The sequence below is a fragment of the Fusarium verticillioides genome, chromosome 4 (assembly GCF_000149555.1).
Source record: "Fusarium verticillioides 7600 chromosome 4, whole genome shotgun sequence".
Classification (NCBI taxonomy): Eukaryota; Fungi; Ascomycota; class Sordariomycetes; order Hypocreales; family Nectriaceae; genus Fusarium; species Fusarium verticillioides.
The window spans coordinates 4156748-4178036 of record NC_031678.1 but is presented as its reverse complement, the minus strand read 5'-3'; the positions used below and the strand labels follow the sequence as shown (position 1 = coordinate 4178036).

Genomic DNA, 21289 nt, shown 5'->3' with positions numbered 1-21289 from the left:
ATCCCCCCAGCCTCTAATAGCGAGCCACGTATTTGTAAATGCACACATCGGCTGTTGAGTTCGTAAGATCAGTCTTTGGAGAGTCAACCCTTGTCTAGTCATAAATGATAAGAGAATCTCAGAAAATGATGTTGACAACGTTAAAAACGCGCTAGGCATGCAATGGGGAAGCGGGGATTACATTGCCTTCCATGAGTTCCGATTGCAGTTCAATAAAACCTCACTAAGATCGGTTAGCTGGATGATCTACTGTTCTCGTTCTCATGCTATCGCCAGTAAAAGCATTGCTTCATTGTAGCCACCATGCTTAGTGTCTCGATTCTAGCTGGAGGCGTCGCTGCTGTATGTCTCAGACACGACGGCTTTTCCTCTGCGTTCTAAGCTAATTATCGCCTAGACGGCAGTCCTCTGCATTGGATACGTGGTGTATAACATCTTCCTGCACCCGCTGCGTAACTTTCCTGGTCCGCTTCTCTGTCGGGCTTCCCCATTGTACCGTCACTACAAGTTCTTGCGTGGAGAGCTTTTGTTCGAGACTGAACGTCTTCACAAGCAATATGGCCCTGTTGTGCGCATCCGGCCTAACGAGCTGTCTTTCATAGACCCAGAGGCATGGAGAGACATATATGTCGCTCATGGAGGCTCAGCTCGGCTTGGTGATTTCGCCAGATATGACAGATTCTATCAATGGGCTGGCCCAAGCGCTCCAGAGACCTTTGTCTCGTTAGATAGGCCGTATCATGATTCTATGAAGCGGCAGCTCTCGCCAGCCTTCTCAGAACGATCGCTGCAGTTCCAGGAGCCCATTATCCAAGGATATACGGATACACTCATCCGCAAACTGACTGAGGCCTCCAAGGATGGAAAGCCTGTCAATCTGCGCGAATGGTTTAACCACTACACTTTCGATATCATCGGAAACCTTGGCTTTGGATCCGACTTTGGGGGCCTTGAATCTGAGCAATACCATCCTTGGGTCAAAGCAGTGAGCCAGAATGTTAGAGAGTTTGCCATTATGCAGGTATTGATGTACCTGGGGCTTCAACGAATTGTCCATGTTTTGTCAGGCAGTTCCCTTCTGAGGGGAAAGATACTGCACGAACACCTCACAAGGGAGAAGGTCGAGGCTCGCATCAAGGTGGAAAAGCCAAGACTGGACATCTTCCAACCCCTTCTTGACCGAAAGCCGCCTCTGGTATGTCTTTCACCTTTCTTGTCATTTTACAATCGGCGCACTAACGAGAATGCCATTGAAGACATTTGCTCAGCTTATGGAGAATGCCACGATATTGATCACAGCAGGCTCCGAGAGCTCTGTTACTTTGTTGGTAGCCGCAGTCTCTCTGCTGACTGACAACCCAGCCAAATTGCAGAAACTGTCTGAGGAAGTTCGATCAACCTTCAAGAACGAGGAGGATATCACAATAGTGTCTGTCAACCAATTGCCCTACCTCGCTGCCTGCTTGAATGAGGCCCTACGATGTTTTCCTGCAGTCCCGCCTGCGTTACCAAGAGTCGTCCCCCATGGCGGCGCAGTCATCGCTGGCCATGCTGTGCCAGAGAATGTGAGTCAAGAATGTGTCTGTTACTTATCCATGAAAGCTGATCTAGTTAGACGGTTGTCGCTGTTGCTTCGTGGGCCACCAACCACTCTGAGCGACACTTCAATAAGGCTCTCGAATATCATCCTGAGCGTTTTATGAAGGACCCCGAATTCTCTGAAGACCGTTTTGATACGTTCCAGCCCTTTGGTTTGGGGCACGGAAATTGTCCTGGTCGCAAGTAAGTGTCCTTATCTTAACTCACCATCCGATCGTTGAGCTGATCTTCTTGTAGTCTCGCCTGGGCTGAAACACGCCTGGCATTGGCGCGCCTCGTTTACAATTTTGACATTGAGTCAGTGCCGGAAGGCAGAGGGTGGACTACTAAACAGAAAGCGTACATGCTGTGGGACAAGCAGCCGTTTTGGGCAGTACTCAAAGCTATTCGGTAAGACAGATTGGCCATAGAGATCCAACATCGCATAAAAATCATAATGGCCAAGCAACGCAATTTTTTGTTGATTTTCGTGATTTCCTCCTTGTCTTCAAAATTGTACTTTTATATGTTACCTGGTGAATTGGTGATAATTGTAAATGGCTTCTGTAATTATTTTACCTTGGTGTATCAGAAGAAGAAGCACTTGACATGTCACGTTTTCACCCCTGCAGATTTGATCGACCTCGGTATGAACATGTGATATTTAATGCAAACTTCAGTAAACTATCTCAGTCACGCTAGCCGCCCAATGTCGTTATATGTCGTGAAATAAAAATGAAATCTCTACCACCATGGTTTCCAATCCCGTGTATTGGATTACATCTCCGCAAAGATCTGTCTGCCTCCAACCGGAACATAATGAGACCACAAAGAAGGCCATAGCCAGAGAATAAGAACAACAGCCAGGAGGAGCCCACAGATGATGGTCGCAGCGATCATTGCGCCATAGCCGCGACGTCGTGACTGGGTCTTCTTGACGTATCTGCGACCGCGCATAAGGTTGAGCCAAGCGATGCTGCCAGCGTGAACATCCTCCAACGCTTTGGCGAGTCGGGGGCTCAAGGTAGCCACGTTGGCGAACTCGACGGCAAGCTTGTCCTCGTACTCATGGAAGATCTCAGCCGAGGCGTCAACAGCTTGCTGGAAGTCCATGCGGGTGTCGGAGTTCTGTTGGACAATTGCAGCGATGTGGCTGTACTCCGTGATCTGGGCATGGTGCGCATTGAGCTTGTAGAGGTCGAGAATTACGCCCATATTTCGGCCGCTGTAGCTGAAAATGTTCTTCAGAGTATCCGGTGACCATTTGCGCAGACGGAGTAGGTCGTCGGTAAGGTCTGGTCGCGTGAATGGCACGATGAGAAACATGAGACCCATTGCGGCGTTGGTTTGCCTGTAGGTCAAGTATTCCTCCACGGAGACCGGTTCTTGTTCCACTTCAATCTTGCGAAGAGCCTGGGTACAATGGAGCCAGAGATCTATTTCAGCCTTTGCGAGCTGGAGGAGTTCGCTGTTCCAGCCCTCATGGCTCCAGAGCCTGAACAAATGGTCGAGGCCTTGATCTCCCTTAAGAGGACCTGTCACCCGGGCCTTGATGTCGTCAAGCACATCGCATGTATACTTCATGTCAATGCTATTGTCGATGAGATCATCTAGAAAGACCCAGGCCGAATAAAAGTCGGCAACGACTTTGATCCTCTCAGCGTCGCCACCGGGGTAGACCCAGCTTCCGTAGAGACCTCCGCATGCGGCAAATTCGCCATTGCGCGAGATAACTTCATTTTGAGAGACTTCCTTGAGTGAGCGGTCACAGCTCTGTCTGGAGTACTGGAATATGTGGGCCGTCTGAGGATGCTTCCAGCTAGTAAAGCGGGTAAGCAGCTCGGGTACCTCACACTGATCTTCGGAAGATGCCATAGCGGAAGGTATAATTAAGTGTGAAGTGGACTGCAAATGGATAGTCGATCTGGACTGAAAAGCAAAGTAGAGAATAGTGGCTGAGAACGATGAGTTTTAGGACCTGGGCACGGACAGGAATTCCTTTATCTGGCCTAGATAGCTCGGCCAGCTAAACCCTCTTTTATTCTGGTGATATTCCCGGCCCTCGGTGTTTGGAATCATATCATATTTCACGACATATATCAACTAAATGACACGTATCAAGGGAGACTATAATCGGCTCCCTTCTGTTATGTTGTATTGCTAAGTTTGCAAGGAATAAATGCCGCTACTGGCTATCTGTTGGTGATCGCGTATGGACCTTTGGTACAAGCGAAGCCAGGATGGAGCGCACGTTGAGCCATATGTGGGAGGTTTGCCCGGTTGCCGCCAAAAGCGTAGCGGGCCACGCTGTCACGCATGTCTAGATCATTTTCTTAGCGTGCCTAGAGCACTCGTGATATGACCGGTCGTCAGTAAGCGGGAGTTACTGGCGAGTTAACCATATCTAAAAGTTGTAGCGGCGACGTTAGATTGCCACTCGGATCAAGCAACTTGACTGCCCTGAAGCGGAGCGGGGGCTGTTAGTACAGAGCATCTTTTACAGTCTGTCATTCCACCGTTTTTGCAATTGGTGATCTCAGACTTGCTTTGATCAACAGGTCAGGTGTTTTATCATGTGTAGGCAACGGTTTGCGCCATTTTCTGAACGTGTTGGCTGTGAAGTGCAAAAGCATCCTTGAGGGTACGGTAACAGCCGAAGCATGCATCCACATCAGGCCTCACGAACAGGTCTCAAAAAGATGGTCCATGCTCCGTTGAAGCCGGGCCAATCCGAGGCCGTCGGGTCCCCCCTCTCCTTTTTGCGTGACGTGTTCGTCTCAAGTACCAGGGACATGGACCAAGTGTGACAAGACATTACCAGAGCCACGGAACCGGTAGAATTCCCGGCCAAGCGGGACGAATAACATGCCAGACATTCGGGTAGCAGTTTAATCTATAGAGGACTCCTACTATATCTCTTAGTGAGAGTTTAATCTGGCGGTTTTACTTATCCTGACATAGAAACTCTGTATACTAACTAGTTGCAGCATTTACTTTTCGTAGGAAATCCTTTTTTGCAAGAGCTAATCTCATTCAAGACTGAGCTGCTCTTGTCGCAGCGCGAAATGGCTGTTTGCAGAAATATTAACGCTAATATCGGAAAAGGAGGAATTAATTTCCAGTCAGCCACTAGTCTCTTCGCCAACCACCACGATTTGCCCAAAGGGCCTGAGCCGCATTATGATCAAATTTCTTCCCATATCAAACCGAGCCAACCAACATACACACGACCACGTCGTCGTGTCGATACATATACTGGATGGTGGACCAACAGAGCCAACAGCCCTTGGAAGGCCAAGGCCGAGATGCCTGCGGTGGAAACGAGGTCAATGCCCGAAGTGGGGAATTCACTTTCAACTGCCCCTCGATGACTGACTTGAGGGCGACAGACGGTCTTCCCTTGGGAGCTAATGTAGGCTAAAGTTGTCCCATGTCAAGAGCACGTTGCAGCGAGCTGACTTGGTGTTTTTTTCCTCCTCTCAGTCTCAGGCTGAGTCTGCGGCCAGGTCGGCCTCTTCAGTAGAACATGCCTCATCAGCGACGTCGAGTTTTATCCAGGTCGAGGATTGGGACGATTCGGCTTCTTTGACCGACAGTGTGCAGACGTTTCCTGAAGAGTTTGGCCGTACCTATCATGCTTATCGTGCTGGATGTAAGGAACCCAGATTCCTTTGCAGTTTTACACATTTGACTGACCATTCACTCCCATATAGCATATCTGTTCCCTAATGACAATACAGAGCAAGAGAGACTCGGAATTATGGGCGAGTGCTATAAGATGATTATGAAAGGCAAGCTGTACCTGGCACCGCTCTCTACTAGAAGGCCACCAAAGAATATTCTCGATGTCGCCACTGGGATAGGCGACTGGGCTATCCAGATGGGTGACATCTTCCCCAACGCCACAATTATCGGCACAGACCTATCTCCCATTCAACCAAACGACGTGCCTCCGAATGTCTACTTCTACGTCGAGGACTCGTAAGTCTCTTTTTACAACATCCGCCCTACCCGATCAATCATTCTGACCAAGATACAATAGAAGCGACGAGTGGATGTTCAATCAGAAGTTTGACTATATTCACACGCGTAGCACTTCTGGATGTTGGTCGGATTTTGAGACGCAGATAGCCCAGCAAGCCTTCAATGCGCTTGAGCCCGGCGGCTGGTTTGAGTCGCAAGAGACGGACTGCATTCCCCTGTGCGACGACGACACCCTTGATCCTCAAGGCCCAGTTGCGACATGGTGCAATGACTTGATAGCGGCGGCGGATAAGCTAGAGCGCCCGGCCATCTTTGGCAAGAATCTCAAAGAGATCTACAAGCGGGTTGGCTTTGTGGATGTCCACGAACGTATTATCAAGATGCCTATCAACGGCTGGGCCAAGGACCCACGGCTCAAGCAAGTGGGATGGATGTGGGCTGATCACATGCTCGATGGACTATCTGGGTTCTCTTATCAGCTTTTGAATAAGGCCTTTGAACGGACCAGTGCTCAGATTGAGGTAAGCTAGCCACATAGCTCAGCAGGCTATAATGCTATTCCAGACGATGCTTTCAACTGCTAACTTGCTTACAGGTGTCTCTAATCGATGTTCGGCGAGATCTGATGAACCCGCGCATTCATGCCTATATGCCTCTTTATGTCGTCTGGGGAAGGAAGCCGAAGAAATGAATTATAAAATGCAAAGTGGATAAGGTTATTTCAGGCGTTTGAGTCTCGTTTCTCTCGGCGACACTGGAGTTTGCGTATCAGTTGTGTTCAGTCTGGATCTATAAGTATTTAGGTACCGCCACTGCTAAATTGATGCTGAAAAGATGTTTTTATACCCGCACGGAAGAGCCCTATTTAACATCGTTAAGAATAATATCTAAATTTATTAGTGTATAGGCTAGAAGACATAATTATGAAAAGGCTCAGTCTGAAGGCAAGCCTTGAGATACAGGTTGTCCAAGACTCGCCCGCACCTGGCTTGGGGAAGATCAAGACATAAATATGTTAACATCAGGACGCTTCCTCACGCTGTGTAATTATTCCTTCTTCTAGTAATATATGGATCTATTATAGCCTCGTGTCTTTTATAATCTATAGTCTATGCAAAAGCCACTGATTCTCTAAACCTTAAACAAAAGCACCCCAATTCCCAATGTGTAAACATCTAAGAGTCAAAGATGGCTCCATATGCTGGGACACCTCGTGTTTGCATACCAAAAACAACCTTTTCAGTAACCTTGGGGTTCGAAATGATATAAACTGCCTCTGCATCAGACTCCACCACAAGTTGGTAAGTCTCACGGACAATATCCGGATAACCTCGCTTAGTGGTGTTCCAGATGACTGCATTTGGATCAGCTCGTTGAACTGCACCGACAACTGTCGGTCCGTATGTCTTCTCAGGATCACGAGTAGACCAGAGGACACGACGAGGGGTCTCGTCGGCGTAGAGAAGGGAAAGGCAAGGCCCGATACCAGATCCAGTAGCGACGATGACGATTCGGCGAAATAGCTTTGATGTGTAGAGAAGCCCATGAAGAGGCGCACCGCGAACCCAGAGCTTTCGCTCGCTGTCATTCATGATTTGCTTCTTGGTGAAATCACCGGCGTTGGAAACAACAACACTGAAGCCTTCAACTTTGCCAGACTCCGGCTCGATATCAGGAATAGTAGCAAATGCATGCCACTCTGTCATGGGCTTGTCGCTGATCTTGAGACCATAGAAGGGCTTCATTCCTCGGTACTTGAAGTGAAGACGAGTGGCGTGATCGCTAAGCTTCTCGGGGTACACAACCCTGCGGCGCAGTCGGGACCATGATGCGATCGTGCATGAGGTCGTAACACAGATGCACCAGAAGTTGGGAGATCGCACAAGAGCATAACCAATAGACTGGTTCCACTCATGTGCCGTAACACGAGCTGACACAATGTTGTGTACCCAAAAGGCGAGCAAAGATACCCAGCCGGCGAATCGATGGAAAGCTTCGAAATGATCGTGGAACTTTCGTCGATTACTGGGATAAGCTGCGATGAGAATGATGAGGAACATGGCAACCACGATCCAACTGGTGATCATGTTGACGAGTCTGTACTTTTGTCTGTCCCCAGCCCATTCCTGAGTGGCAAGGATGGTATAGGCTATGTACCAAGCAGTAGCAGCAACTCCAGCACCACTATGGAAACCTCCGTAGTGAAAGACCTTGGCTAGTCGTTTCCGAATAGAGAGCGGCCACGAGTGAGGAGCCAGCACCACAATTTCGTAGCAAAGGTTCACGAACTCCTCTTGTCGAAATAAGATGCATGCCATGAGGTTTGCAGAAGCTGCGCTGCCGGCATCTCTTGATAAGATACTAGCTTTAGAGGTAACGAAAAGGGCAATCAATACTGCCACGTTGGTGATGAAGATGAACGCGAAGATTCTTCGGTAAGTCGAAGCGTATTTGTCTGACGAGAATTAGTACGGTTCCTTGACAGATGGCGAGCCGAAGCACTTACATCGCAGGTCGCGTGTCATTTCTGAGCCCTTTTGATCTGGCAGGGTGACTGGAGGTAGAGTAACCGACACATTCTCTGTTTCCCCACCCAAAGGTTCTTGGGCGTTCGTATCGCAGTGTGAAACTCTCTGTAAAGAAAGATCAGACATCAAATCATTGAGCGAAAGAACTTTCTCAACTTGAGGAGACATGGCTGTGAAAGTTATTGAGGAAGTGATGGGCCGTTGATGATGTCTTCGGTTTCACGAATGGGACTACGAGTTATATAATGGCCACCAACGTCAACTTACCATGCTTCATCTGCTCTAAAAGAACAAATATTTCAACAAATGATTGTTACGTTTCACGCAACAAACTCTATTATGGTCAGTCGTATCCATAACTCCATTACGGATTGCACGTGGGAGTCCAATTGACAACGTCATTAGTGAAGCTACGGGCTTGAGCGATCTAAGCTTTGCGCAAGAGACAGATTTAACAAGAGCTATGGCTAGCATGTGTGTCCAACAATAGCAACGTGGCGTATGGGATCCCCGAGCTCGCATTCGCTCTAGGTTCAAAGAGCACAGCCCCAATACGTTTTGTGATTGGATGATGGCATGTTGAGCGCTTGAGTTGACCAAAGACGTTAGCCTTTTTGGCACTTAGCGCTTATACGAGTCTGCGAGCTTCACCTTCTTCTAATGCCCTCTAGGCTCTAGACCCTCAAGCTTTGTCTGGTGGCTGAAAGAAAGCATCGTGTCGCAAGCAGTAAGGAACCCTCCCTTCCACTCAAAAACGGAAAGGTGTAGCTCATTATCTGACCGTTACCTCGTAATGTGTTGCTGCTACCAGAGATTGGAATGCCAGCTAAGCTTGTAATAGCTAGTGATTTAATGGTGGAGCGCCACAGATATTAGCGAGCAGCCCCAGGAGGTGTACTACTACCGCTGGCAGACCTACAAAGAACACCTTGTCTACACCGGAACAGAGTATGGTTACATGGCCAGTGAGTTCTTGTACCCCGTCAGCTATGGCGCACCGTATGGTGGTATTGTGGCTGCTGCAGGTCATCATATCACCGAAGGCCGGTGGATACATGATACGAGATATGGTCAAGATATCGCAAAGTATTTGCTCGCTGGACCAGGCCAGTTCCCAAAACCAATGAGAGACGATGTCAACAAAGATACCTCCGACTGGGCGCACGAGTACAGCTGATCGAAGAAGCAAGTGGTTCATGTATGAGGCAGAGAATTGCTGCCGATGGGATGGTCCTTCATGGCCGTTTGCAACATCGCAGACTCTAACTGCGGTTGAAAATGCTCTCCACGATTATCCAGCGCAGAAATACACCACTGCAGAGGACTACTATGAGATGCTGCATCGATATGCTCGGACATAATACAAAAACGAGCAACCTTATGTGACTGAAGCTCATCATCCTGACGAAGACAAATAGATGTATGATGGCTACGATCACAGCGGAGATTATTACCACTCGACCTTTGTTGATAATGTTCTAGTTGGCCTGATCGGGATACGAGTCCAGTCTGGTGAAACAGTAGTGGTCGATCCCTTGACTCCTTTAAAATGGGTTTATTTTGCAGTTGAGAATGTGGCGTACAACGGCCACTCTATAACTGCCTTATGGGACAGAACAGGTTCAGTCTACGACCGAGACGAAGGCTTGAAAGTTTACGTTGATGGTCAGCTTGCTGGGAGTCGCGAAACAATCGGTCTTATAAAGATCAAGGTCGGTCCATCTGTTCCAACACCAGTTTCCCCCCAAACGAACATAGTAGCAAATGGCCAGCGAGATCCTCGACTTCCCCTCGCTTTTGCCTCATACACGTCTCCAGCGGATCATCCTATGCAGGCCATGAACGGAATGATCTTCAGAATAGGGATTCCATGAAACAGCCGCTGGACTTCGCATAATAGTCCAAATTTGAAAGATTATTTCGGAGTCGACTTATGCAAGGATCAAGCTGTCGATAATGTGCTGCTCTTCTACGATGACTCTGATGGTGTTCGGATCCCTACCAGTTACGACCTTCAGTACTGGACAGGTAATGCGTGGGTGAAAATTCCAGACCAGGCTCGTACTCCGATAACAACCAGCTCAAATGCCGAGACCAAGATCGTCTTCCCTTCCATATTGACTTCTCGACTGCGTGTTGAGGCACCTAATGCTGGGTCAGGTGCTGGATGGGGGCTATCCGAATTTGAGGTTTGGATGCTGGGCGAATAGTCAAGCTAACAGCGTAGTTGGCCTTTGGAGAATACAGAAGCTATTTCATTTGAAGAAATTACTTTTCTGTTAAACAGTTGTTGAAAAGCATATTTGTTGACTCAATGATGCTCTCTTGCTCCGCCCTGCACACGAGATTGGCGTGAGACGTGACCTGATTATGCTTATCTTAGCGCAATTTTTCTTATCTGGAGCCAGCCACCAAATTAATCTGACTTCAGCTGGCTCATGTTCATCTCTGACTTCACAGTACCTCGTTATCATGCTCCCTTCGGCGCCATTAGCCTATCGTCTCATCAGGCTTGAATAGACTTGTGATAAACTGGCTTCAGTTGGAATTTTACATCGGCCGACCGCTGTCCCGTGCCAAGCTGCCTCATTGACTCCGCCCGCCCAGCAGCTCGCCTAATGAAGCCAAGCCCTTTCTTTGAGTCATACTCAATGCACTTGACATGAGCGAGAACCTTGCCGATGGCATTGCCAGTGACTCAACTTCTCTCAGTATCGTTTCAAGTACTGCAGATCTCAAGAGGAAACGCGAGAATAGCACTGCTTCACTAGCGATATCAAGGGAGCCTAGTGTGTCATTCCATGTCGGCAGCGAATTGCGACAGACCCCTCAGTCTTCATTCTTATCATACGTATGGGGCACCGGCCTTGACTCTGATTGCGTGTCGTGCGGAAAACAATTCATTCCGGAAGGTGAACCTCCAATACGAACCTTAGCCGCCGGGAATAGTAACCAACAATCATCTGTCATTGATATCACTCAGGAGCCGGTATCACCGTGGAATCTGAGAATCTTCAACAGACACCTATCTTGTATCAAGGCTCAAAATATCAGCTATTTCCCCATTTCACATGCCTGGCACCCCGCGGTGGCCACTGCACAGGACCTTCGTCTAGAGAGCATCGAAGTTTCCAGGCTGGTTTACCAAATTCCATCCAGGACCCTCCTGGCACTTACAGCCAAGTTTCCCGGTTGCGAAGTCTGGCATGACTACTTGAGCGTTCCACAATGGCGCCCCGAGGTCCAGGAACGGCTCCTTCTTCTGATACCGGAGATATATAACCATGCTGCGAAAACAGTAGTCCATCTGGACGACGTCAGGGCAACCCATCTCGCAGGCCATGTTAAGGACTCTCCCTACGATAAGTTTATTGTCGATCTTGCAGCCATCATTCGGTCTCGGTGGTTCGACCGTATGTGGGTGACACTGGAGTACATTCAGAGCAATGACGTCCTCATTCTCACGGAGGACTACACACTATCTCAAGCCTATGCCAGGGATTTATGTCATCATCTAGACACTGCGCACTCGAAATGGGTCAAGAAAAGAAGCAATTCGATTGTCACAGAGGACATTTGGAGCCAAAATACGACTTTAAAACGGATGACTTCATGGATAGACATGGAAGTATGGAAGAATGAGCGGGAAATGCACCGAACTCTCGGGTGGGCAATCGGAATTCTGGGCCATAGGAAGTGCCAGTACACAAGAGACTACTTCTTGGCTCTAGGGAAGATGCTTGACTTCCGACCAGAACAAGATCCTCTTATTCTCATCGAGAACCGCTTTGTATACTTCTTTTCTCTGGCAAAATTTGCGCTACAGCAAGGCGATTACTCCCCCCTATTGTTCATCCCGTCACCAAGTGAAGAGATAGACCCCCGAGCACCATGGCTGCGTGGATATTCGACGGGAACATGGAGGCTCTGGGACATGGGCAGGTGTCATAGGAAAGCGATGTCTCAGTCAATCATTCGGGACGACAAGATCCAGCCGCAACTCCAGACGGTTGGTATCATCGAAACCTTTGAGTACTACGACTTCGGAGGGGACGCAGAATCAGTCGTGGACTATATTTTGTCCAAGGTAGTCCGGGCTAGCGGCCAGGAGCCCCAAGCCTTATGTGAGGCTATGGAACGCATATTCCCTCGGAGCGAACATAAAGCATTAAACATGGAATGGAAAGATGAAAGACCTGGGGATGCTTGTAACTCGACAGCCAAGTATCATATTGATAAGATAAAGGGACATTTTGGAGAAGTACGGGCCGTTGCTAGACATCAAACCAGGGGAAGACGTGACTCAGCAGAGGTTAGAGATTGCAAAGAAGCTCATAAGGGTCTTGAAGTTGAGCAAGGAAGGGAAGCACGCGCGAGAGTCACGTCTGGAGCTTGCAGCCGGAGAAGCAGACTGGTTCCTGCGAGAGTACGGAACTCCAATGGAAGGTATTAGTCAGATCAGATGTAAGATTTGTGGGCAACGGGCTGTGTTCCGACTTGTTGTGTGGGGGGAGCCTACCCCAGGCGTGGCCCAAGTTTATAGGATTCCTGGGCTGCTTTATGATGAGAATGTCCCTGATGGTATCGGAATGGTGGTGGAGCATGATAGGATACTTGGAAAGATGATATATGGGACGCCGGCTTGTGCATGCAGTAAGTTCGAGTTTGTTGAACTAGGCTCAGCGAATCTTTAGCCAACACCGATTAATACACAAAAACAAATTCACTTAACGTATTGGCGCGATAATTCATTATAGTAAGCTTGGATTCCTGGATGTTTAACTATCAAAGACTATTGAATTATTCATTGTATACAAGGTACTTTTCTCGGGTGACAATCTTCTACGGTCTGGATTTAAATGAGCTTAAAGTCAAGCTCTACAGAAGGAACTCCCTGAAAGCCGGAAGGCATCGTGTACGTGAAGTTCCAAAACTCAAAATCCCGAATCAGACTGTCCGCACCACCATACCCTCCAGCAAATGAAAGTGCGTATGTAGAATTGATGTTGCCGGAAACCTTCACCTCCAGACCCTGGATGTCATCCCAGCTAGTGACAGTACGCTTCTTCTCAAAGGTACCGACAACAAAGGTGAATACAGAACTGGCATTGCCGTAGGGGTACGATAAACTGAGCTTGCCGGGCTTGACGCGGGATTGGAGAGCCATCTCGGTTGGGTATAACTGTGATCTTGTTAGCTTTGGGTTTCTGCGATAAGACTCGGGACCCATACAGAGATGAATGAGATCTCGTTTCCAGTATTCCACTGGACCACTGCAGGGTTGAAAGACTCCTGGGACTGAGATGGACCGCCAATAACAATTTCGTCATAGGACTCTGCGCCAATAGTAAGATCCTCGGACAGCCAGGTAGTAATGTTACGCGATGCCGTATCGAAGGGAGGATAGTAAGCGCTTCCCGTAAAGGTATGCTCGCCCTGGAACTTTGAGAGCTTTCGGAGTGTCTTCTTCGGGATGAGTTTCTGATGTGTCTTGTCGAGAGCGGCGAAAAGAGGCGCCCAGGCGTAGTCAGCCATGTGCGACATGACTTGAGGCTATACACTACGTTAGTGACCCAGCAGCCGCCGGAAGGATCAGGGATTGAATACATGAGAAGTCAGGGAGGAGCTCTCTTTTCCAGTCAGAGTCCAGAACCACAGAGCCATTAAGCTAAGGTAGCGGTTCATATCGTAACCGTAAGCTCGATCCCAGGGACCAGCTATGTTCTTCATACCGGGGTGCCACAGCTGGGAAACAGCATCCCAGGTTCTCTCAACCATTCGTGGCCCGTTCTTAGTCATAACTGAGTCCTCGGGCAAGTACTTGCTCCACAAGATAAGACCAAAAAGAGACACGCCAGTGTAGGTTCCTGAGTTGAACTCGGAGAGGGTGTTGTGTTTGTTGAAGAGATCGATGATATCTTGAGCATACTTCTCGCCACCAACAGTCATATTTCGGTCATTGAGACGACGGCCAGTCCAGCCAGAAACAAAGGCACGCATGATAGACTGGTAAACTCATAGTTAGAGAACGTGTAAAACAGAAAGCACCTCGCCAGAAATACTTACAGGGTTACTGTAGGAGGGGTAAAGGTTGTCCTTCGTCTTGTCGAGGTGTCCGAAACGGTACTCGTCGCCCTTAGTCGCGTTATGTAGGGAGTGTAGAATCAGATTCTGAGTGCTCTTGCTAAGCAAGTGAGGAAACTCTTCCATACACATGACCAAGGTCGTACCAACGAAACCGCGCCAGTTGGGGTCCCAGCTACCGTAAATCTTGGGAGGATAAGCTGGGCTTCCAACGTAAGGCTCTTCAGGCTCCTGTTGATAGTCTCCATACCTAAAGCAGAGTCAGAGTTAAACGAGTTACGCTATTCGCTGCCAGACATACCATTCATCAGCAGGGACCTTGTATTGAGCATTAATGGTGTTTTTGATAATCTTCTCGGCCTCGGCGGCATCTGACCCCTCGTTTCTTGCCAAAAGACCAAAGGCATACCAGACTGAGCTGCGTGTCTCATGGCGGAGAGCTACCGAGGCGCTGAAGTCGTATAGGTAACCTGCCTTCTTATCGTAGAAGGTATCCATCCATTCCATCGACTCGGTGAAGAGCTGTTGCGCATTCGGCGACATGGATTTGACATAGCTACTTGCAGCATCTCCATGACCGATTGCAAGAGCTGCAAGGCTTATGATGGATGAGAAACGCATGACTTCAACTCTGTCTCAACCTGTATGAGTGGATAGAGACAAAAAAAAGGTGCGAGGAGGCCATGCCATGTTATAAGCCATACTATTATACATAGGTAGAGGCTAGTTGCGCGAGATATTAACCCCATTCTACCATGAAAGCCGAGTTCGGCATCATGCCACGCGAGGGTCTGCCGATCAACATCTTCGAGTTCAGACCTTCCAATTTCCACGTATCGCAATGATAAACCTAGCTCGGTTCCCCGATGCTAGTACATGAACCATGTGGAGGGCCTGGTTACCCCGCATAGACTACGGCCTTATCTGGCTCACAAGACCGGTCTCTTGATTCAAGATATCCTATCTAATCACGGCGTTCACCGGCGCTTTAGCCGAACCGGTCCGCAGTTGGCCGTTGATTGTGCATCTGTATTATCGCGCTTGTATCCGACTTGTCTCCGCGATTGGAGAGGCAGGAAATATGGGGTTACATAGACCCGTTCTGAACAGGGAATCTGCATGTCACAATGCTTGCACAACATGTGAGCGTTTTGCCGACTACCCGATAAGCTATCGTTCGAGAATTAAGATAACGTGCTAGGGTATGAATATGCTTATATCTCGCGTGACCCCAGAAGCCATGATGAAACATCTGCAGGGCTGGTTCATATCCTGACATTTGTGAGCGTGACATTACAGGGAAGAGAATCGCGACTTTTGCTCGGCGACAATGGCTGCACCAGAGGATCAAGGTATTACCAGCGTGAAGCGGAGTCTGGATATTTGGGACACAAAAGCCGAGATCAACGCCGATGAACTTCGTCTGGCGCAAATGGGTTCGTCGAATAACCATTATTTCTAATGCTCGGCCACACTAACTCTTTCAACCAGGTCATACCCAAGAGCTCAACCGACATTTCAGTACCCTGAGTCTGATCGGTCTCGCCTCTACCACAACTATCTCATGGACAGGATTGGGTCTTGGACTTATCACCGAGATTGGAGCTGGAGGCCCTGGCGCGGTCATCTACGGCTTCATCCTCGTGACGATCCTGCAATGTTTTCTTGGAGCGTCACTCGCCGAGTTTGTGTCGTCTTATCCTACTGAAGGCGGCATGTATCATTGGATTGCGGCTGTGGCCCCAAGAAGAGCAACTGGTATTCTAAGTTTTCTCACTGGTTGGTTCAGTGTTCTCGGCTGTAAGTCATCTCCTGCGATTAGCAGGGTTTTGGCCACTGACAGTCCCTAGGGATCTTCACTACTGCATCCACCAACATCATTTACGCCCAGATCCTCATGGCGTTGATCGCGCTATACATATCCGACCTCGAGATCCAGGCCTGGCAGACTTTCATCGTCTACCAAGGCTTGAACTTACTTACCGCTGGCGTTGTCATGTTCGGCAACAAGATCATCCCCGCCCTGAACAAGTTCTCGCTTTTCTACCTGCAAATCGGCTGGCTCGTTGTGCTGGTCACCGTTGTTGCGTGCGCCCCAACACACCGTGATCCCGAATTCGTCTTCAGGACTTGGATCAACACGACTGGGTGGAACAACAATGCCATTTGCTTCATTACTGGTCTGGTCAACCCTTTGTACTCTCTTGGCGGTCTTGATGGAGTGACGCATATCACAGAAGAGATGCCCAACGTAAGTTCTACTGATCCTTCTATATTCAAGAGCGGCCACTGACTGGAAGCAGCCTTCAAAGAATGCTCCCCTCGCCATCGCCATTACCTTGATCATCGCGTTCTGCACTGGTCTCACGTATCTCATCAGTCTGATGTTCTCAATTCAGGACTTCGACCAGCTGACATCCGGCAATACCGGCATGCCACTCGCAGAGCTCTTCCGCCAGGTCACCCAGAAGACTGGTGGTGCGTTCGGCCTATTGTTTATCCTATTCATTGCTCTCGGTCCCTGCGTAATTAGCTCGCAGCTCAGCACTGGCCGGATCTTCTGGGCCTTCTCCCGCGACGGAGCTATTCCGCTCTCCAAGGTGTAGGTCTATAAGAATACGATGTGAGAGATTCATAACTAACCTTACATCAGCTGGTCCAAGGTCCACTCAAGCCTGAAGATCCCGTTCAATTCCCAGCTTGCAGTCACAGCAGTCATTGCTGCTCTCGGATGCCTATATCTTGGGTCATCGACCGCATTCAACTCCCTTCTCGGAACAGCCGTCACCATCAACAACATTTCCTACATGTTCCCGATTCTCACCAACCTGCTTACCGGCAGGAAGAACATGCACAAGGGCGTATTCCACATGGGTCCAACGATCGGACCCATTGTCAACACTGTGACAGTTTGCTGGCTTACGTTTGCCATTATCTTCTTCTCCTTCCCTTACGTTATGCCAGTCGAGGTTGCAAACATGAACTACACTTGCGTTGTCGTGGGCGGTCTGGCAATACTTATTGGTGCATGGTGGTTAAAGGCTGGCAAGGAGTACACTGAAAGAATGATGAAGGCGAAGGAAGTATAGAGTATAGGAACCTCTTGGGCCTTTTGTTACTAGCAGTGTAAGGAATTACAAGGAATCGGCAGCAGGCATATCATTCCCTGCATATGACTGCCTAGGAACACGTCAGGACAAACTTTAAAAAGTGCAGTAGTTGTGAAACCTGAAACCTGCTTGAGTACTTAGTGCTTTAGGTATTCTGCATATATTCTGCATATCCTGGAAAGGCGTTCTCTAGCGGTCCCGCTTCCCTCGGCATTCCGGCTAATAAATCTCTGTACTCCTGCCCAAGCCCTTCTTCTTCAACAAGTGGATAAAGTTGAATGCTATAACCCGACTCATAGTTCCAAAATGAATCACGACAGAGCTCTCTGGGCGTTACTGCATTCTCAATCCCGGGCCAATGTCCCTTTGCCTCCAAACTCTGACCTGCCTCAAGATATTTCTTGATTCCTTCGGCATACATCATAGAGTATGCAATGTGGAGTTCGCTTATACCGTCAAATAGGCCGTCGCTGCGTGCCAGATGCCATTGCAGGAGCTCTGTAGCAACCTCCATCGCCAGATCCATACTTATGTATTCAGTTCCTGGTATAGGGTCAGGACTATCAACTTTCGCCTCCTGTAGTAGTCTACCTTTTAATACTGCGAGTTGTAGTGGCAGTATCGAAATATTACCATGGCTGAATGGTCGACTTGCATCGGCCCCTGCATCGAGCAGCAGCCGAACGGCGGGATGGTGCACTATGCTTGCCGCCTGCTGGATCATTGTAGAGCCATCTGGATGATAGGTTTCATCGACGAAGCAAACGAATCTAGGGTCCATCAGCAGCCGACGGAATTGCTCCAAATAATGTGTCCGCAGCTGAGGTTTCTTCATCTCTTGGCTACTGGGCGATGTCCCTAAGCCATGTCTAACGGTCATGTAACAGAACCTAGTAAAGCTCCTGTACAGAGTTTCAATATATACCTGATCCGGCTGTGAATGACTGGCCAGGATATTCAATATGTCGTCTACTTGAACTGGACCGACAAGGAGTAGTTGTAGTGGTGTTAGCCTCGTCATAGAGCATTTGGCCAGAAGGTCGGCACCATACTCGACCAATAGCGACAGCATCTCAGGCAATGGTCTCCCAAAAAGACAAGTTTGGATCGGGTTCATGATGGAAACACCACCAAGCGTGTATGATTTGTTGACATCAACTCCTCTTTCGAGTAAGATACGTGCCGCCGTCACATTGTGACGAGCAACGGCCACCCCAAGAAGATTATAGCCATCGGCCAGGCGGCCATCTTCCAACTCATCAAGTGTATAATATTCGGTCAGTCGGGACAGAGTGTCGCGAAGAGCTTCCTGGTGGTTGGTGCGCCCGAATGCAGAGACGATTAAAGGGGAACTAAAAGGCTCCGGCCCTCTGTACCGTATGTAGTCTGCCGAACATACATCCAAAGCATAGTTGAACATCAAGAAGTCGGTTAGTGTACGCGTGGAAGTCATTATGAGATCGAGTTGAGATAGACCGTCAGCGGTAAAGCCCAAAATTCCGTTATCATGACATAGCCGGACAGTCCTTTCGATGGCTTGGCCATAGTCTCGACCGTGAGCAATGTACCGAGTAAATGGCCTCTCTGCTGTTTGCAATGTAACAAAATCATCTATTGGGCCTTGGAAATAGGGGAGAAGATCCTCCAATAGCTCCCAGTAAAAGTCCTGGATAACGTTATGTAGCCACTCAGGACTAGGTGATTGCGCTTGTAGTGGTAGTAGAATACGCGCAAGGGTCCTATTTCGTGTCTGTAACGCCCATTGTATTGGCGTCCCATAAACTGAAAGGTCATGAGCATCCCATTTGATTGCATGCGTGCGTGTTTCAAGCGAGCAGCCATGCTCGACGAGAAGCTTCACAACTGTGGCGAGGTCATCAGCCTGGAAGAAGATTGCCAAGTGTAGAGGCGTTATCAACTGGAGACTAGCCGCTGATAGAGGCACTTTATGTTTGCTCAAGAGTTTGAGAATCGAAACGTGGCCTCCGAGACATGCAAAGTGCGCGGCGTTGAAACCCAATGCTGACTGTGCATCTGGAGGAGTGCTTGTCAATAGCTCCGCCACAAGGGCCTCCTCCCCAAGCCAAGAAGCCGCATGCAATGGAAGTAAAGTATCCGTTTTGGCCTCACTAAAAGCAGAGATAAAGATCCCCTCTGCCATTGAAAGGAGTGATATGGCGTCATGGCCAAGGATTCTTTGTCGCGCATCTTCCAGAGCGCTCCGGCTGTGGTGAAGGATTCTTTCCGACAAGTACTTCTCAGTGGGGATCCCTTTCAGAGCCATCTCTAAGGCCTTTCCTTTGTCGGCGCCGCTCAAGTCTTGCGGCTGAATGTCAACAGCCTCGCAAACTCGGTGATATACAAGCCCTGCCTTCTTGAACCCTTTCGAAGCTGCAGTTCCCAGCCACTGGACAACCTGAGCAATGTCGTGTGACCCTCCAAAGCCAAGTGTATAGCACTCAGCGACGGTCATAGCGGAGTGGCCCGAGGAATGAGTTTCCGTGCTATCAGATATTGCCATGCCTTTGAGCTCGGCAAGGATTTTCCGCTGCAGCAACATCGGAACCTGGGATAACATAGTGTAGTATCCAGAAATGTCTGCCTGGTCAATTAACTGTTTTGAGTATCTTAGTCATGGTCGCTCCATATATCTCGTTAGGAGGGAGTCGCATCACTTACATCGTAAAAGGACTTGCTAATTCCCCATGTTCCTATTGAAGAGTCGTCATCAACATCAAAGCCCAGTTTGGCGAATATGGCCCCAAGATCTGTAGGTGAATCTGATATTACTTTCTTCTCCTCGCATCTGCACGTGTCAGTACATCATAGTAATGTGGCATCGTGTCTCAAAGAATAGAAGTGTAGCCACTCACTTGTCACTTGAGAGCCTAAGCGCTTCCACTAGTTCGCTCATAGTACTCCTTGCTCGTGGCCGGTCTCTCAATGAACCCTCAAATACCCGCATAAGCTTCTGGGAAACGGGGCGTTGGTCCAAGCTGTTTGAAAACTCGGTCCCATAAGTTAAAAGGGCATCGGCAGGCAAATTGTTAAGAAAGTCCTCCATCCTATCCGCGTCATACTGCCTTCCATTTAGCCTTGCCCACGCCGGATCAAAGTATCCCTGGCCATTCTTCATCACTTCCCATACAAAAAGGCCAAATGAGAAGACATCTGTCTTCAAGGCAGCCTGTATATTGTAGCCGGGGTCTTGAAACGCCTGGCCTCGCCTGATTTCGGGAGCCTCTCGGAGACGTGTCCCGGGTCGACAAGGCACTCTCCCAGCAGGATCGTCACGGGATGCAATAATAGATTGTCCAAAATCCGAGATCTTCACCACCCAGCAATTCTTGCCGTTAATCTTCGTTGAGGACTCAAATACGAGTGCATTATCGATTTTGACGTCAGCATGACAGACTAGCAGCTTATGAAGAGCATCCAAGCCACGGGCGCCCTGCAACGCAAGGTCGAACAGCTCATCATACGAGAGGGCATCATTGTTCTGGACTAGAAACTCACGCAAAGTGCCGAGATGTGAATACTCTATGACGAGAGCTAGCGAGGGTACCCCGTTGATCTCGTCCAGGCAGAAGCCCTCAAGGCTCACTATATTGTCATGGCTCCTGACCTTTTTGTGTCCAAGAATGCGCAACTCTTGAACAACCTGCTCAAATCCTTTGCCCAAGATCCTTTTTGAATCTTGAGTTTGAGTCGGTTGATGGTTCTCCCATTGCATCAGACTTCGTTTTACCGCGACGAGGTTCTTGGAACGTCTGATGGTGCCAATCTCGACAGTGGCATAACCGCCTCGTCCAGCAACCCTGGTAGTAGTACCATCGAAATGCAGTTGCGCAGAAGTATAGAGCTCAAAATCAACTGTCGACAGGGCATAGACAAAGTCCAGTGCCGTCGAAGATATGCTCGCTTGGTTGATTGGCTGTTCATGACTCGGGAGGGCGGAAGTGGAAGAGGTGCGGAAAGAGAGGGCCATTTTGCGGTATTACAGAG

The 21289-nt window shown here is 48.9% G+C and overlaps 10 protein-coding genes across 10 annotated transcripts; 6 read left to right on the top strand and 4 right to left on the bottom strand.

The window, feature by feature from the left end:
- Positions 1 to 160: 160 nt before the first annotated feature.
- FVEG_12501 (hypothetical protein) lies at positions 161 to 2125 on the top strand. The gene is made up of 5 exons (XM_018901843.1): positions 161 to 342; positions 398 to 1195; positions 1257 to 1565; positions 1616 to 1782; positions 1837 to 2125. The coding sequence occupies exons 1-5, from the start codon at positions 304 to 306 to the stop codon at positions 1991 to 1993; spliced, it is 1470 nt and encodes a 489-aa protein (XP_018760430.1). The 5' UTR covers positions 161 to 303; the 3' UTR covers positions 1994 to 2125.
- A 94-nt stretch (positions 2126 to 2219) lies between these two features.
- FVEG_12500 (hypothetical protein) lies at positions 2220 to 3606 on the bottom strand. Its single transcript, XM_018901842.1, has one exon. The coding sequence runs from the start codon at positions 3451 to 3453 to the stop codon at positions 2356 to 2358; it is 1098 nt and encodes a 365-aa protein (XP_018760429.1). The 5' UTR covers positions 3454 to 3606; the 3' UTR covers positions 2220 to 2355.
- Positions 3607 to 4747: 1141 nt separating this feature from the next.
- FVEG_12499 (hypothetical protein) lies at positions 4748 to 6459 on the top strand. The gene is made up of 5 exons (XM_018901841.1): positions 4748 to 4990; positions 5062 to 5230; positions 5292 to 5559; positions 5621 to 6083; positions 6158 to 6459. The coding sequence occupies exons 1-5, from the start codon at positions 4838 to 4840 to the stop codon at positions 6251 to 6253; spliced, it is 1149 nt and encodes a 382-aa protein (XP_018760428.1). The 5' UTR covers positions 4748 to 4837; the 3' UTR covers positions 6254 to 6459.
- Positions 6460 to 6737: 278 nt separating this feature from the next.
- On the bottom strand, positions 6738 to 8258 carry FVEG_12498 (hypothetical protein; the record flags this gene model as incomplete). Its single annotated transcript, XM_018901840.1, has 2 exons — positions 6738 to 8017; positions 8069 to 8258. 2 exons carry the CDS (start codon positions 8256 to 8258, stop codon positions 6738 to 6740), a joined length of 1470 nt encoding a protein of 489 aa, XP_018760427.1.
- Positions 8259 to 9048: 790 nt separating this feature from the next.
- FVEG_17283 (hypothetical protein) lies at positions 9049 to 9267 on the top strand (the record flags this gene model as incomplete). Its single annotated transcript, XM_018906535.1, has 1 exon — positions 9049 to 9267. The coding sequence occupies one exon, from the start codon at positions 9049 to 9051 to the stop codon at positions 9265 to 9267; it is 219 nt and encodes a 72-aa protein (XP_018760426.1).
- A 241-nt stretch (positions 9268 to 9508) lies between these two features.
- On the top strand, positions 9509 to 9964 carry FVEG_17282 (hypothetical protein; the record flags this gene model as incomplete). The annotated part of the gene is made up of 1 exon (XM_018906534.1): positions 9509 to 9964. One exon carries the CDS (start codon positions 9509 to 9511, stop codon positions 9962 to 9964), a length of 456 nt encoding a protein of 151 aa, XP_018760425.1.
- A 574-nt stretch (positions 9965 to 10538) lies between these two features.
- On the top strand, positions 10539 to 12820 carry FVEG_12497 (hypothetical protein). Its single transcript, XM_018901839.1, has one exon. The coding sequence runs from the start codon at positions 10753 to 10755 to the stop codon at positions 12541 to 12543; it is 1791 nt and encodes a 596-aa protein (XP_018760424.1). The 5' UTR covers positions 10539 to 10752; the 3' UTR covers positions 12544 to 12820.
- Positions 12821 to 12945: 125 nt separating this feature from the next.
- On the bottom strand, positions 12946 to 14795 carry FVEG_12496 (hypothetical protein; the record flags this gene model as incomplete). Its single annotated transcript, XM_018901838.1, has 5 exons — positions 12946 to 13272; positions 13323 to 13643; positions 13698 to 14096; positions 14157 to 14424; positions 14476 to 14795. 5 exons carry the CDS (start codon positions 14793 to 14795, stop codon positions 12946 to 12948), a joined length of 1635 nt encoding a protein of 544 aa, XP_018760423.1.
- A 709-nt stretch (positions 14796 to 15504) lies between these two features.
- FVEG_12495 (hypothetical protein) lies at positions 15505 to 17485 on the top strand (the record flags this gene model as incomplete). Its single annotated transcript, XM_018901837.1, has 5 exons — positions 15505 to 15610; positions 15666 to 15974; positions 16025 to 16425; positions 16478 to 16776; positions 16828 to 17485. 5 exons carry the CDS (start codon positions 15505 to 15507, stop codon positions 17261 to 17263), a joined length of 1551 nt encoding a protein of 516 aa, XP_018760422.1. The 3' UTR covers positions 17264 to 17485.
- Positions 17486 to 18126: 641 nt separating this feature from the next.
- Positions 18127 to 21272, bottom strand: FVEG_12494 (serine/threonine protein kinase; the record flags this gene model as incomplete). The annotated part of the gene is made up of 4 exons (XM_018901836.1): positions 18127 to 18153; positions 18210 to 19886; positions 19964 to 20090; positions 20158 to 21272. The coding sequence occupies 4 exons, from the start codon at positions 21270 to 21272 to the stop codon at positions 18127 to 18129; spliced, it is 2946 nt and encodes a 981-aa protein (XP_018760421.1).
- Between the last annotated feature and the right edge of the window lie 17 nt (positions 21273 to 21289).